This window comes from Seriola dumerili, unplaced genomic scaffold (assembly GCF_002260705.1).
Source record: "Seriola dumerili isolate Sdu_G_001 unplaced genomic scaffold, Sdu_1.0 BDQW01006988.1, whole genome shotgun sequence".
Lineage (NCBI taxonomy): Eukaryota > Metazoa > Chordata > Actinopteri > Carangiformes > Carangidae > Seriola > Seriola dumerili.
The window spans coordinates 26,224-42,314 of NW_019181243.1; the positions used below are offsets into that span (position 1 = coordinate 26,224).

A 16,091-nucleotide genomic window follows, 5' to 3' on the forward strand; every position below is an offset into this window, starting at 1 on the left:
AAAAAACACGGTTTTCCATATAAATATTCTCTTAAAAGTGAGCTGGCCAGTATTGATTTGAAACAAGCTTTCAAAAATATTCTTTTAATGTCATGATTAAGAAAATCGACAATTTATTTACAAATATATATCAAATAAAATAAAATAACATTTTTACATGAGAAAGACTCAATATCATGATTACATTACTATAATGTGTATTGTTAATTATTTATGATGCTGCTGCTTTCATAGATAAGTGGTGTTGAGATAAACAGATATCGAGGATAATGATATTTAAAAAAAAATGAAATTTGATATTGTGTTAATAATGACAAATGATAATATCATGATGGCAGATGCTTAGGCCGTGTGGATCTTGTCTTTATCAGTTCATCTGGTTGTCTTGTGTTTCACTGTTCTTTTTGTATGCTTTTGTACGTTTACGGTTGCAGACTCTCTCTCCACCTCCCTACACTCATATGAGTCCAATTCATTTGCCCTCTGGACACAATAAAAGTCAGCTCTGACAACTCCGACAGCTCTGCTTCAGATTATAGCGAAATACATTCTTACATTCTTGTGTTGTGCTAATATATCACAGTTCTCATACGGCACAAGCGCTGTAGTCATCGTCCAGCATGGCTAATGCTTCTGTGGTGTTGTCAATTCAGCTTCTTGAAATTTTTACAGACGTCAAGCTAACTGCAGGGAGGAGGGATAATAGCAGTGTGTTATCACTCATCAATAGCAATCTAGGAAAAACAAACAGGTTGTGTTTATAAAGCATCTTTGAACAGAGACAGACTGCAATTTACCTCTGGATTATACCTCTGATTTAGGCAGGTTGTCTGAAAAACAAAAAATAATACATAAATACAAAAAAGTTTATTTACCAGTGAGCATTTCAGTCTGAAAATGACTATATGAATTATATACCTTTGAGACATTTCCATGCAGATTTGATTTTTTCTGTAATTTAAAAAAAAAAAAAAGGACTTTGTCAACACAGTAATCACTGTTCAAGTACTCGAAGCAGCAGAAGCAGACAGTTTGTTATGGTCATGACCCATTAATGATTCTGTTTGTTGTTTCAGGAAACAGCAAGTGCAGCACAAATGCTGTTTTGCACAAATGTAATCACTGCAAGGGTTTGGGAGTATATGTGTATATATAAAGTATACTATATACACATGAAAATTTGATATACCTTTCTTAATATTTTCTCTATATGATAGCATTTGTGTTTGATCGTGCTCAGATGAAATAAACAGATGAAAGATGAAAGAGGGATAAAAGAATGATATTTTCCTCTCACCTCTGAAACAATACATTCCTGCTGCTATAGCAATTGCTATAAATAATCCTAAAAAAAACATAGGAGCACATCTGGGGCAGGGGTTTTCTGCAAGACAGAGTAACAAAGTTAAGAGGAAAAAATCTGAAGTTAGCTTCTCAGTTCACCTGTTGACTCCTCTAAAAACTGACATGGCAGAGGGGTGTTAGGGAGCAACAAATCCTTATCGAATTATGTTGTGTCCCATCATGTTTCTACTTTATATGGTATGGTATGGCTTGGTATGATTTGTTATTGTCATACCACAGTATATTGTTTTGTATTATATTATTGCATTATGGGGTATCATCATCATCATATTGTATCATCTGATCACAACATAACCCAACTTGATGTGTTTAACCAAAAGGAAAAACATCTTCCATGTTTTATGTTGTCTTATATAGTACTTTGCTGTATTACACTGTGTTTCTCTGTTTGCCCCATTATGTATGTTATTAGTAAAACATTAGCCTTGCTTTTACTCTACATGGTGTTGTGTGTACAGCCGTCAACAGTCCATGCCCTTTTTAGGAGAGTCAAAAAGTTCATGTTCTTTGAACGTCACATGAGCTCCAGCCTATCCTCTGCTTTAAATACAACCAAACGATACACCGCTACCTCTTTGCTACATGCTAACCGAGGTTGCCATGTTTTATGGTTGCATCATTACATCACACTTAAATCTGTTTGACATTTTTAAGCCATAATTTAGTATGACATCTTTGGAAACTTACGGACCCTCCCCACAATACCTCATCATATTGAATCATACATCATGCTATCATGTTTTCCTTCACTTTACCATCACACTCTGCAGTGACAGCATTTGAGGCCCTCTCTGTAGTCCTGCTGGAGGTGCAGGTGAAATGGACAGGCTTCTGTGTGGTGCTGAGGAATGCTAAAAGAACTCCAGGTTTTCCATCAGGATTACTCATGTTGTAGGCAGTCTTGGTGAGAGGTCCAACCTCCCAGGAGAGGTCAACATCTTGATCTTGAGAAGAACAATCAAACACCACAAAACAGCCTCCTTCTACAGATGCAGTGACGAGTTTCTTTACAGACGGTTTCTTAAGGCGTTCTGCACGGGAATAAATTGTGATTATGAATTAGACATATAGATATATTCCTAACCATTCAGAAGCAAAATATTTGAAACATGTTAAACGTATTAAGGAAAGTGAGGACAACACACTAAGGCCTCTACTTTAACAATCTATGTGCAAAGTCTAAAGCGCATGGTGGGCGTGTCCAAATCTACTTTTGCTAGATTACTGGCATAAATAAAGGTTGCAGCACCAGGAGCATGGTTCAAAAGGGTTGTCTCTTATTTAATCATGGTTGTGTATTGGGCATAACATGCAACAAACAAGAGCCATCTCTCGTTCCCTTTATAGGCCAGGTGCACTTGCACCTTTGTGGATTGATATTACAATGGTGGATCTGCAAGGTAGAAAGAAAGATCACTTCTCTGCGGAGCTATGATCTGCTCGTACACAAAGTAGATGCGCGCGAGCTAGCTAACAGCAACAGCCGAATACCACCAAAACTCTTGTGCTGCATCATGATTGTAATTAGTCACAACCTAATTTTAAGACCAAAGTTTAACACCCACAAGTGCTCAGATGGGTGCAAGTGCAAGACACCTTGCACTTGACATCACTTTGTGCAGGGTGTAAGATAAGTCCCTAACAGTCTACAGTCAAGTCAGTCATGTTTGTGAGGCTGTAACTGAAATCCAATGACAATGACAATGCTAGCATGTCGATCCAGGTTTAATGTTTTCTATTTACACATTTTTTTTAAAATTGTTTTAACAATAACCACTTAACACAAAGGTATTAGTGTTCATTGGCAGTAATAGTTTTGCAGGTATTCAGTCCGAAACCAAAGTAGTGAATAAACTGAAATTTTGATCTGATGATGTTGTTGGATAAGAAGACAGAGGATCACCAGAGTTATTACAGTTCATCCTGAGGGAAACATGAACGTGTAACAAAATCCATAGCAAGCCATTCAAGTGTTATTGTGAAATTTTACTCAAAATCACAAATATGGACATCATAATGTCGCTAGAGGAAAATTCAAGGGGTGACCATAGTCAATAGGGTTTAATGCCTGTGCAAAATTTAATTGCAATCAGTGAAATAGTTCCTGAGATGTTTAAGTTTGGACCAAAGTGACAAGCATTGCCGTCTATGGAGCCATGCTGCCAGCATGGCAGAAAATAGCCAGTCCACAGTCTATGAATCAGTCACCTCAATGAGGAACATTATTTTTTTTAAAAAATGACTCATAAACTTTGGTCGCACTTACGCATAACTTTGAGCTTGATCTTGTTCACTGTGCCGTTTTTCATTGTGTTGATGAGGTCCACAGTGTACTCCATGGCATCCTCACGAGTCAGATTATGGATCGTCAAGTCACCTGATGAATAAAGAATGATTGAAAAGACACTGTCAAGAAAGAAATAAGATAAAGACTCCTTTACACCGACGGTCAGATGATAGATTTTTCTGTCACCTGAAGAGATGTTGAGACTGAGTCTCCCTTTGTACCGACTGATGCGTTCGATGTTTGTTCTCCCCTTGCGATAGGTGGCAATCCATGTGTTGTTGGAGAACACTGACCACTCAATTTTGGAGAGCTTCCATGATGGGTCTGCTCCTGACCATAAGGTAACGTTAGCCCCAAGGTAACCAGGGACTTCCTTAAGGGATTCAACTAGTGCCCCTGTGAAAACAAGTTGAAAATGATTCAGCATCACCACACTCAGTCTATCTGGGTTCACACAATAAAAAGAAGATAGGCAACACTTCCCTAAAGAAAGACAATAAAGGATTAACTTCAGTTCCAGCAGCATTTAGTGGATATCATTACATATTAATATGGCCAATATTGAACTTGTATTTGTGTTGTGTCATCATTTAGCTTTCCGAAGACTTTGACTCTAGTTAGTTCACATCAGTGCTTTAAACTAATGTAAACATTAGCATGATCATAATGACAATGCTAGTTTTCACCTGTGTGTTCACCTTCTGAGTTTAGCGTGTTAGCATGCTAATATTTGTTACTAAGCAATAAACGGGATAAACAGTATTGGAAAAACAGAGATTATGATCTGATGATGGCGCTAGACGAAAGATCAGGGGATCAAACTTTTTACAAATCATAATCTGGGGACCATCAATGTTGAACCCAAATTTCATGGCACACTATAGAGCTGTTTTTGAGATAATTCAGAAATGTTCTCTTGGTGTAAAAGGTCAGAGGATCACAAAAGTCAGTAGCAGTCATCCTTTGGCTGTAAAAAATTTGCTACCAATACGTCAAGTAGATGTTGAGATATTGCAAAAAACAGATGACCACCAAAGTCATTAGAATTGATCCTCAGGGGAGCTTGAATCTAAATTCTGTAGCAAGCCATTCAAGAGTTGTTGATATTTAGCTGAACCACAATTCTCCGCCTCATGGTGGCTCATGAGGAGAGGTCGGGGGATAAACAAATTCAGGAGGATTCATCTTCTAGGGACCATGAACGTCTTTAAAATTTCATGGCATCCATGTTGTAGCTGTCGAGGTATTACAGTCGAAACCAACGTGGTGTAAGAACCAGCTATGCTTAACACGCATGGGTAACACTCAAACCGTCAAGGGTGCAGGTTCATTTTCAAATTTTCAAGAAGACGGTCGTACTTGGTGTGAACTGCATCAAGCGTGAAAGGGACGAGTTTAATTAATTTTTCTACTTCCTGCTTTTGTTTTGTTGTAACTGTAACATAGTTCCCTTCCTTCTGACGTTAAATATTTAAGTAAACATCAGAAAGATAGAATGAGAGATAAAAACATAAAAAATTAAAATTATATAAATAAATATAAAATATATTTGTAAGTTTATTTTGCTTTTTGTTAAGCCACCAGAGTTCTGTGTTCCCGGTATTTCTGTCTCAGGAAGTCATCTATTCTGTTCTGAATTGTACTTTTAAATATCTAAAAGTTTTTGGAAATCTGGCACTACAGCTTTTAATGATATTTTCAGAAATTAAAAAAAAAGGACCCACCTTGGAGGAACGCAATGATGAAGATTTGGTGTCTCATCGTAAATGAGGCACAAGGCACAAGGCACAGGAGGAACGCAACCACTGACAGACTTCCTTTTTTAGTCATACCAACCACGTGGTTTATGAACTGCATCTGTTCCTATAACGTTACTGCAATACTGGATTCTTTCTTTCTTTGAATTACTTAATATGACTTAATATGTTGTGTGATAAAAAACTTCCTTCACTTCCCTTTTTAATTTTTTTGGGGGGCTTTTTATGCCTTTATTGACAGTGCAGTAGAGAGAGACAGGAAATGGGGAGGCAGAGAGAGGGGGAATCACATGCAGCAAAGGGCCGTCCGATGCGAGACTCAAACCGGGGCCAACTGCAGCAAGGATCTTAGCCTCTGCACATGGGGCAGATGCTCAACCAACTCGATGCCCCACTTCCCTCATGTTTATGATAAATGAAGTTGCTTTCACATTTATTGGCCCTTACAAAGAAAAGTACTGCATGGTACTTTTTGCATGAATTCCCTGTGGATCAATGTGACAAGCTTCACTGAACAGACTAAATAGTTTCTTTTCTATTCTATAATATCCATACTCTGTTAAGGTTTTTTTCTTTTATTTGGTGAATTCCACTTGCTGTTGTAGGTATTGTAGGGTATCGCATACATATCTCTTATACAATGGAAGTTTTTACACGTCATCCTGACAACCCTCACATACTCCCACACTTCTTGTCTCACTTCCTGTCTTTGCTCCAAAAACAAAAATAAAAGAATTACACAAGACAACTTGTGACTCGCACAAAGCTTTCGATGCCATCATTTATCAAAAACCTTTTACAGAGCCCTAAGTGGCAGATAACAGATACATGTTAGGAGCTTAGTTTCAGTACAATAAAGTGACAGCAAATGAATCGATTAAAAAAAACAGGAAAAATACAAGCTTAGAAAATTGTATCAAAATGTACATGTAAACGGCTTGTGATTGGCACGGCAATCTCTATTTTTAGTGTAAAAAGAACATGTTTGAGTGACAGAAGATGCACAAATGCGAGCAGCTCAAGTCCAGATACAGTAGGGGCCCCTGTTGACCCCCCCAAAATTCATACAGCAGCTTTTCATTAGTTCTTCAGACTCCCAGAGACGGACCAGAACTGTAGAGGTGGATGATCAGTCGATTAATCAGTTAGTTTATCAACAGAAAATCAATCTGTAACTATTTTGATAACTGATGGATTGTTAAGTATTTCTGAAGCAAAAACAGTAACAAAAGATATCATTGGTTCTGGCTTCATAAATGTGAATTTTCTATACTGGATAACAAAGTGAACATCTCATATTCATACATTCATGGGGACCCGTCAGTGACATAATGCATTCCCCAACCCCTTACTGTAACCTTAACCATCACAACCCAAACCCTCGGACCGAGTCTTAACCCTCAAACAGCCATTTAATCTTGTCCAGCATTTTAGTCCCCACAAAGCTGACGGACCTCTGTTTTCAGACCGACAGATATAGTCAAACAAAGTCTGCACGCATTCCCACGCTGATTTTGCAAAATATCAGACAGTAATTAAAATGAAGCTGCCAAAAAGAAGCACAACGGCAGTACTTTGCTGTGTTGTGCCTGAGCTTATTAAGATTAAATATGCAGAGGTGAAAACATCCACTACCAGGGTTACCAGTGTTACTGAACACAAACTGGTTCTTCATTGTACACACACTTGTGCTTACATTTGTTGCCAGTGCAACAAAACACATTCATGTAGGTAGAACTTTTCATTCACCTACATAAATGAAAAGTGATTCAATCAAAACTAAACAGGAAATAACACAAAGAAATGCGCAGTGCATCGAGTCCATCCAGTGTTTTACTTCATAGTTTCACTGGAAAGTATGTATATCCACTTTCCAGTAAGCAGTTGAGTGGAATCAACAAAAATGAGGAAGGAATTCAGAGGTGGTTTCATCTCTCTTTGATTCGGTAGGTCAATCCTGCCGGTGAGAAAAGGCCAGGGAAGCTTTCAGTTGAGTTTTTTGCCGTGCGTTTAAAGCCTGTCAAGGCAGTGAACGAGAAGTTCAAGTAAGAGGGGAAATAAGAAGTAAGATCAGCTTTGACACAGTGTGAGCTAAAAATAAGCCTGAGCATGAAAAAGGTCAGCTGTGCAGCACTGTATTTATGAAGACAAGAGGTCATTCCTTCTCCAGCCATGGGATTTTATCAAAAGAATATACACATTTATTAAATTTGTAATGAAATACTACCGAAGAACAGCCTTCCTTAATATAATGGGAAGTGAAAGCAGTCTGTAGTGCATTCTCACAAGTTAACAGTCAGCAGTTTGAGGGATGGGTGCAGATTTAGCTTTGTTCTGACGAAACAAAAGAGGAACAAGGTCAGAGATGGGGTATTTTCTTTAAGTCTATGATACTTTATCCATGTCCACTTTGCACATTTGGGTGTCACAGTAATCAACAAATAAAAACCATAAAAAATGTAATACAAAAAGGTATAAAAAGATACCCTGTAGGCAGTGAGATTAGTATCTTTGATTCACCATCTTCCTTTGCTCCGTCCACTTCTCATCTCCCTCCTCCTACACAGACGTCTCTGACTGAAGCTTCATGACAAACTTGTGGCTTTTGGGGTCAATGAACTCCTCGCCGAGGCGCAGGAAGGGAAGCGGCGTCACCGTGACAACCAGGGAGAAGTCCAGGCGTTTCAGGGTGAAGACCTGGCCTTGACGCAGGGAGGCCGTCACCGGCTCCTCGCTCACAAGTGTCCACTGGCGCCCCCTACCGTTGTCCAGGTACTGGAGGGTGGGACCTGGGCTGAGGTAACGCTCGAGGAAAGCCTTTAAACCACAGAAACACAAAGGATATGTGCAGTTCATGAGTTTATAGTGCAGTTTATAATGACACTAAAACACAGTCTGGAATTAAAGGGTTAATGTGTTACTTAATATCTGTTTTTTTCTAAAAATGAATTAATGAAAATTTCAAAAATAAAATATGTATTAATAAAATACATACCATTAAACTATCAACCATCGTCCTTACCTTGGGGGTCATGTTGTGCGTGATGCAGAACTGCAGGTGGTTGATGATGCTCTCCATGCTGTGGTAGGACTGCTGCCTGGTGGCGCGGAGGTACTTCTGCATGGCCCGCGCCATGGGGGCGAAGATGGCCTGAGCTGCCTCCCTGGGGTCCATCACCTCCCGCGGGTGTTTGGGTGAGGATGCCATCGCCTCCTCTTCCTGGTAACGCTTGATATGGGTGAAGGCTTCTTCTACTGCCACCACCAGTCTGGGAGGAGACATTACAGTGTGAGTGAGACACCAGCTTGGATTTAAAGCTGCTCTAATCAATAATTTAAAGCACCTCAATGGAGGTTTTTTTTTTTTGGTGCTTCTTTAACCTCGTTGTGTTTGGTTTTACAATCTGCAGCTTCACTGTTCTGGTCCACACTCTGTATCGTCAACAACAGCAGCAAGCACCTGGTGTCCGTGAACTAGCTCTGATAAACCCACTGTACACTTCCCGCCCAGCTCCAAACGGCAGACGGTTGCTAGAGACTAAATCAGAGCTAAAAGAGGAGTGAATACTGGACCAGAAACAACACTGCAAATGGATGCTAATGTTGCTACGTGCCTGCTGGATGTGTAAATAGGAAAACCTTTGTTAACAACTAGTTTGATTCATACCGGGTCAGCAATCCTACGTACTGCCTCCAGGAAATAGCCATATGTGCACACTCTGTAGTCCAGTGTGATATGATAATGCACTTCTTGAATATCAGTTTTATGTAGCCTACAGCTAAATATTTGTGAGGATAATCCAACATATTGCTTTACTTCCACTCCACATCCTGCAACAACAAATACTTGAAAACTGGAGTATCATATTACTCAACATATTAATAATTTTATATATTTACAGGTACAGATCCTTGTAATAAGGCAACATAAAACTTGAACTTTTAATAATTCTTTTATTTAAAATGACTTTGACTTACTGGAAACATTAAAACTATATTATTGTGGTTTAATAATGAGTTGTCATTTCATTACCTCTCTCCCTTTGGCAGATGAGTTGTGAGGATGACAAGATAACCCTCCACCACATCCTTCAACTTCAGTGTGTATCTTTATATGTGCAAGTATGTATGTGCGTGGGTATGTCTCCACCTGGCCTTGCGTTTGCGGACCCTCCGCTCCACCTCCGCCTCCTCGTAGTAGTACTCGTTGTGGGAGTTGTCTCTTCTCCGAGCGTTGGCTGCGATCATGGCTCTGGACTGCCCCGTGGAGTTATTGGTGTTGTTCTCTGTAGACAGAAACACTGAAGTTAAAGACGACCACTCCGTCTGATGAACAGGCATTTCCACATTCATATCCAATACCAATCTGCTAATCTCTAGGCAGCACATTTGCTATTTTACATCTAAATTTCTAAATTAATATGGTGAATACCTGTATTTCTGCTTTTTATTTAGCCAATTTATTTGTTTTCTATTAGTTACATTGAGTAATGTATTCAAGATGGCCGTCTTGCAATGTATAGCATATCACTGACTCACCCGTATCATTATATCATTGTTACTGTAGGCAATTGTGCTACATTTGTGTCATTTGCGAGTGAACCCACTCATATTTGGTGTATTTCAAATATATATACAAGGTAAGATTTGTTCTGATGCAGATGGGACCAAAACTAAACACGACATCGTTTTACCTTCTCCTAGATTGTAGACCTTGAAGGCAGACATCTTCTTAGTAAGGATGGACTTCGGCAGGTTAAGCAGGGCGGGGTTATAGACCGGGAAGTCACTGTAGTACTGGTCCAGAACCCACACTGCCGCCCGCTGAATACTGTGTTGCACAAGAAAGAGAAAGAAAAAGTAAACTTAAACAGAGAGGGGTTCATATCCCCCTTGACAATTGCACAGCTTCACGGCCAATCTAACATGTACATTAGGGAAGTGGTAAACCATCAGAAGCCGAAAATGACACTGTGTGTGGGCTGCACGCATGAGAGGAAATATCTGCAGCACTATAGGAATGTATGGCTCAACCTGAATGCACATGAGACACAGATGATGTAGGTCAAGCCTGTTATTATAAAAGGCACAAACAACCATCTCCAGTTCTGCGAAAAAAACCTGTTTGTGCGTCACCTGAATATGTTCGCAGCTGCACAGTGTAGGCGAGAGTTGTGGTTTGCTCTGCATCTACACTTTCTAGCCGCCAACTGATAGTTTGCTTTAGCTTTGGGAGGTGACACTTTCTCTTGGCACGTCTTTCAACCACCTTGAAAGTCTTTTTGTAGTTGGTAGCGGGTGTGTAAATGTGGATGCTTGGTGGCTTAGACAATAAGCAGGAAAGATGAATGAGTTTGCACTTGAATGAGTCTCTGTTTTCCACACACACTAACCTGAGATGTCCCACGCTGTAGAAGCGACTGGCTCCATCTGTGGTCCGCACGACCTTCAGACAGAAAGCAGGCTGCAGGTGTCTGACTTCCAGCAGCACCAGGGCCAGGTACTGAATGAACAGCAGCGCATCCACCAGAGACGCTGCATATCCCACAATTCCCCTGTAGTCCGTCTCTCTGGGTTCCAGCACCCGCACCCCGTAGAAGAGCCAATAGGACGCCACGAAGAGGAAGACCAGCGCCAGCAGCAGACAGCGGAAGATGAAGAAGCGCGGCAGAGCGGCTCTGGGCGGGCGGAGGAACAGCGCCCAGGTGGAGATGAAGAGGATCAGGAGCTTAAAGGCCAGAGAAATGTAAAGGCCCTCACATGGAGTGCCGCAAGGGTCAAGTGAGTCCCGCCACAGTAGCTGTGGAAGGGCCAAGAAGGCCAGAGGAGTGACCAGAGCAAAGAGCCCCAAAATGGCGCCCAGTGCAAGGCCTAAGTAACGGCGACACTCCAGCGGCGAGGACTCCTCTAGATCCTTAGAGATCCGTGTCAGGTCCTCGTTGGAGATACTGTCCACGGAGGTGCCGGTGACCACCGTGGTGGTCTCGCCCCAGTTGTCATCCTGAGGAGAGAGGAAGGCAGAGAGGGTGAGTGTCGGTGACAGCAGCTCCACACTGAACACATCTGAAGAGGAAGGATTGACGTTAGACTCTGACCCTGTCGTCTCCTCTGGTGGACTCAGCATCCAGCAGCTGCTCTCCAGGAGCCTGGATGGTCACTGATTTGTCTCCACGGACGCTGCTGTCGCGACTCTTTGATCGATGCCTGTCTCTCCTCTCTCTGGAGACAAGACGACAAGTCAAGGATTTATTATCTATGGATTGACAATAATTATTTCATGCTTCCTGTCCTGGCGCAAATGATTTGTCGGCCCATTTGGAATACCTTTGCAGCCCACCAGTGGGCACCTGGCCCATAGGCTGCAAACCACTGCTCTGTTCAGTGATATAATTATTTGATAGCTATTGTGATTGAACTTTAATCTGGCAAGCCAAAACAAATCACGACAAAAAGGATCTAATTTAATGGCATTGTTTTTTTTGTATCATTTCATCAACGTGGGCTCTGCAAAACTAAAATTTATTTAATTTTTTATTCATATTTTCTGACATTCTAAAGACCAAATAATAATTGACAGTTGATAAAAAGCTGCAGTGCAGTGGACTCTGTGGTCCTCTACCTGTGTTTGCGGGAGCTTCGTGAGTGGGACGACTTGAAGGAGTAGCCCGAGTAAATCGACTCGTTGTCCATGTCGCAGGCTGGCGGCGGGCGGGGTTTCTGAGCCCGTCCTGCCCCCGAGCCGCCGCCTTTCTCCCACACCACGCCCAGCTGGCTCTTGCGGTCGCTGATGGACTTGGAGGAGAGGGCCAGAGGGAGGCGCAGCAAGTCCACCTTACTCCTGAGGGAATCTATCTTGGAGGCCTGGGAAATGAAGGGAGGATCGGGGAGGAAGACAGTGAACAGAAGGGAGGGAGAAGAGACAGAGAGAAAGGCAAAAGATAATTTGTCATATCATCCAGGAGTAAAAACGTCCTAGAGGGAAACGTACCAAGTAACAGCAACAAGAAGAGAGACGGCATTGTTAAAATGTTGGCACAGTGAGGTGTGTGAAAGTGTCTGTGTGCGCGCTTCCAAACGCTCAGGACATAGCTGGGTCCATTCTTCCGCTTTGAGGGAGTTTTTATGAGCAAACTCGAGTGATTTGGCCCTGAGTTTGTTCTCAGCCAATAAAGGGCAATTACGCCACCTTCTATTCTGGGCTTACAATCCTCCAGTGTGGAGGACACGCAGGAGTGGAGGCAGAACATCAGAGCAGCTCTCAAAAATGTTCCAGTTTTACACGAGAGTGACTCAAGCGAAGCTGAAATTGTGCCGTTTTCTACAACACAGTGCCAAATAAAGAAAATACATTTTGTTTTGTTCATGTGAGCCTGATTTGTGTGCTGTCTGTGTTTTTTTGGTTTTTTTGTTGCTTCATGTGTGATACATACTCGTCGAGACGCCGCATTCCCCAACTGTCCCCTGTGGTCTCCAAGGGCAACAGAGCTTAGCTACTACAATGGGGATGAATAGGAGGCTATGGGTGAGAAAAGACAGGAGGGAGGGGGGTCGTTTCCGTGGCAACCAGAACATCAACTCAGCACCCCCCTCTCTCTTCCCCTTATCCCTCAACTAAACACCTCAGAGGACAGAGAGAAGCACAAATCGTTTACCAGGCTCCGAGTCTGATTTAATTTTGAGGATATTTTCTCTTTCCCTTTCTGCACAGGCTTATCATCTGTTTGTGTTCTACATTTTAACTTTGACTTGTCATCTGGACAGAGCACAGTGTTTTTATTTTCCCCAAGTAGGGTACTTTCCCAATTGGCAGCAGAACAAGCAGACTCCTAATCTAATAACAACTCTCCTCGCGCTCTCTATTTGTACCATGACCTCCTGCGTCCATCTTCTGTATTAGACACTTCAGATTTCAGTAACGGCTTTCATGTGATTCACATGCGGACTCTTCCTCTTCACCTGGGGACATTTTCCATCGGATACATTAGTGGGCATACAAAGCTGTACTCACGAGGCCCTGAGAGATTTTAAGCCTGATGTACTGATATTTGTTCGACATAAACAGTGAAAGACAGAAAGACAATCATCATCATGGCTACAGTTTGCCAGAAGAAACATGGGGGGGGGGACTGAAGTCAGCCGAACGAAAACTCTGTGGTCTAATGAAACCAAAAACACTACATTTGTGAGAGAGTACAGGAGAAAACGAATGCGGCTAAATACTGGAGAGGAAAACCTGATGCAGTCTGCAAGAAACCTGCCACTTGGGAGAGGATTTGTTTTCCAGCAAGACACTGAACCCGAGCATAAAAGCAAAGCTACACAAGAATGGCTTAAAATCCCCATAAATACATCCCTCTGATTGAGAACGAGTGGATGGACTTGAAAAAAATAACAACAACACATTCATTCTTAAAAGAGTCAAATATACTGGGCCATTGTCACAGCTTCATGTCAGGCCAAGTACTCTCCCTCTCTTTCTCTGTCTCTCTAAAAATGAGAATCACATGGCGTAAGACCTCATATTCTCTAACGCCATGAGAATTTATCTTTAGGTCTCTGCTGCCAGCTTGAGAACAGAATCAGTCAAATCCTGGTCCAGATCCCATAACACAGAGCGTGACAGAGGGGGTGGAGCTTTATCCTCAAGTGCTGACCATATATATAATTTACATGACCCCTAACTAAGTCTTTTGGGGTAGATTTTGAAAAAATTCTTATAGAGACAGCTGGTTTATTTCTCTTAACATAAGAATAAGACCATACATTATATGTTCATGATGTAAAAATGTGTTTACAGTGCAGGCATCTTTGGACCCTGTGATCATTAGCATGTGAATCCCATAATCGTATATACAGTATCAAATCAGCCAAACCTCAGTATGGACTGCTGCTCCCAGTGAGAAACCACTGACTCATGCTGACTTGGGAAAGTAATACAAGCACACAGAATATGAGTGATGTGATTTGTTTGCGCACTATAATTCAGAGGAGATGGTTACGGCTGTGGATGGATGTTAAGTTGTAAATGCCCCAGTCTCTCTAAAAAAGAAAAACATTTCAGAAGGCACAATACCAGAACTTTCAGCGGTTGTATTATAGTGCCATTAACATAAGCACGACCAGCTCTGTCTCTCTCCAGACTGAGATAGTCGATGCCATCGATCACACTGATGAGCCTCTCCCACTGTAATCAATCCACAGCTGATTGATTTACACTGGAGTTCATGTTCAGCATCATCTGGGCTGTGGGACTTCTGTGTGCAGTGTGGAAACAGGATGGCCAGTTTTTTACTAATAAGTTTGCCTTAGGAAGCAGGACTTAAAAAGTTTTCTTCTTAGCACTAGTGTGAATCTTTGATCTCTGCTGAGGCTGTGAGATAATAATTTAAGAATACAGTTGCACTTGTTTCACAACATTATAATGCTTAAAGAAAACTGTGTCAATTAGAGAAATGTTGTCTTTTCACTTATCAGTTTATCATATGGGTGTTTCTCGCCGTGCGTGCAGCAGACTAATCAGCCTGCCTATGTGGCTCCCGGGGGCCTCCAGGCCTCAGGGTGGCGGTGGGCCAGCGAGGCGTGGCTGTTGTCTCTATACTGAGGCGACCCATGCAAGACCAGGCTTCTAGGCTTTTACACTATAAACACACAGTCGGTATGAGTTAATAAAAGGTCACAGCAAACCAGTGACCAAAGTGATGCAGGCTGCACACACTTTGATTTTACACTGTGGAAGCAACAGCGACAAAGCAGAACACACCCAGGGTGAGTACAAGTGCTGCCGCTGTGAGCAACAGACTGGTGACTACACAGCAAACTCACGCGCATGTGACCACAGTCCAAAAGAATCATCTCCCAAACGCTCTGTCTGTAAACTGTTCCATTTGACAAACCGTGCGTAAAAGCGCAACATGGATAAAGTGCATGGAGAAAAACATGAATAGGCGAACGAGCTCCATAACGGCGTACGTGTTCACATTGGTGGTGAAATTCGGCTTTAGTGACTGTGAGATCAGTAGTTATCTGCCAGCTCATCAGTCCTGACACACGAGTGGAAATAGACAAATGGAAAAATAAAAATGTGTTTGGAAAGAAAGTGGAAGAAAATGTTTTCCATGAAAATTTTTTTCATTAAAGTCGTGGTCAGCCGGTTTTACAATATACATGCTCACAGACGCATTTTACCCATCATGCCTGCAGGGATGTCTTACCTTTATACCCACAGGGAGAAAGCTGCAGCCGGCAGCACAAAGAGCAGCAGCAGCAGCAATTCAAAGAACAAAAGTGCCTCCAAATGCCTGAAATTCACTTTCTCCCGGTTTTCATCTGTCTGCAGTTTTCGACGCTCATCTACAACCTAAGTGTAACTCGAATGTTCTTCGCGAACGCAGTTTGTTCTGTTTGCTTGTTTGTTTGTTTTTCGCCTGGAAATCGCAGCTCAAGTCGAAGCATCGAGCCGCACAAAAGGGAGCGACACACACCTCATCCCGTCTCCCGCATCTGCTATGAGGCAGCGAAACCCCGCTGAGCGCGAAGGGAGGGAGGGTGGTGGTGGGGGGTTGGCTGTGCGGACATCCAGCACCGGCTGAGGTGGTCAAGTTAGATGCAGAACATTCAGTGCTTCTGGTAATGATTTTCAAAATAAAACCAGTATTTTACACCAAGGGGCTAGGTTTGGTCTC

At 42.0% G+C, this 16,091-nt stretch overlaps 2 protein-coding genes across 4 annotated transcripts; both read right to left on the reverse strand.

Annotated features, from left to right (window-relative positions):
• Positions 1–68: 68 nt before the first annotated feature.
• LOC111239969 (CD48 antigen-like) lies at positions 69–5,456 on the reverse strand. 2 transcript variants are annotated; one of them, XM_022769931.1, is made up of 8 exons: positions 5,377–5,456; positions 3,839–4,048; positions 3,632–3,742; positions 2,121–2,396; positions 1,298–1,384; positions 919–951; positions 811–830; positions 69–734 (listed from the first exon to the last, which is right to left on the reverse strand). In XM_022769931.1, exons 1-8 carry the CDS (start codon positions 5,411–5,413, stop codon positions 717–719), a joined length of 792 nt encoding a protein of 263 aa, XP_022625652.1. In that variant the 5' UTR covers positions 5,414–5,456; the 3' UTR covers positions 69–716. The 2 variants fall into 2 exon arrangements, with proteins under 2 accessions (XP_022625652.1, XP_022625653.1); XM_022769932.1 differs by having other exon boundaries at positions 69–684; positions 798–830.
• A 741-nt stretch (positions 5,457–6,197) lies between these two features.
• LOC111239952 (vang-like protein 2) lies at positions 6,198–15,889 on the reverse strand. Of its 2 annotated transcripts, none has more exons than XM_022769910.1 (8): positions 15,621–15,889; positions 12,029–12,270; positions 11,505–11,628; positions 10,803–11,410; positions 10,104–10,240; positions 9,560–9,695; positions 8,432–8,678; positions 6,198–8,226 (listed from the first exon to the last, which is right to left on the reverse strand). In XM_022769910.1, exons 2-8 carry the CDS (start codon positions 12,097–12,099, stop codon positions 7,969–7,971), a joined length of 1,581 nt encoding a protein of 526 aa, XP_022625631.1. In that variant the 5' UTR covers positions 12,100–12,270; positions 15,621–15,889; the 3' UTR covers positions 6,198–7,968. The 2 variants fall into 2 exon arrangements, with proteins under 2 accessions (XP_022625631.1, XP_022625632.1); XM_022769911.1 differs by lacking the exon at positions 15,621–15,889 and adding an exon at positions 12,398–12,441.
• Between the last annotated feature and the right edge of the window lie 202 nt (positions 15,890–16,091).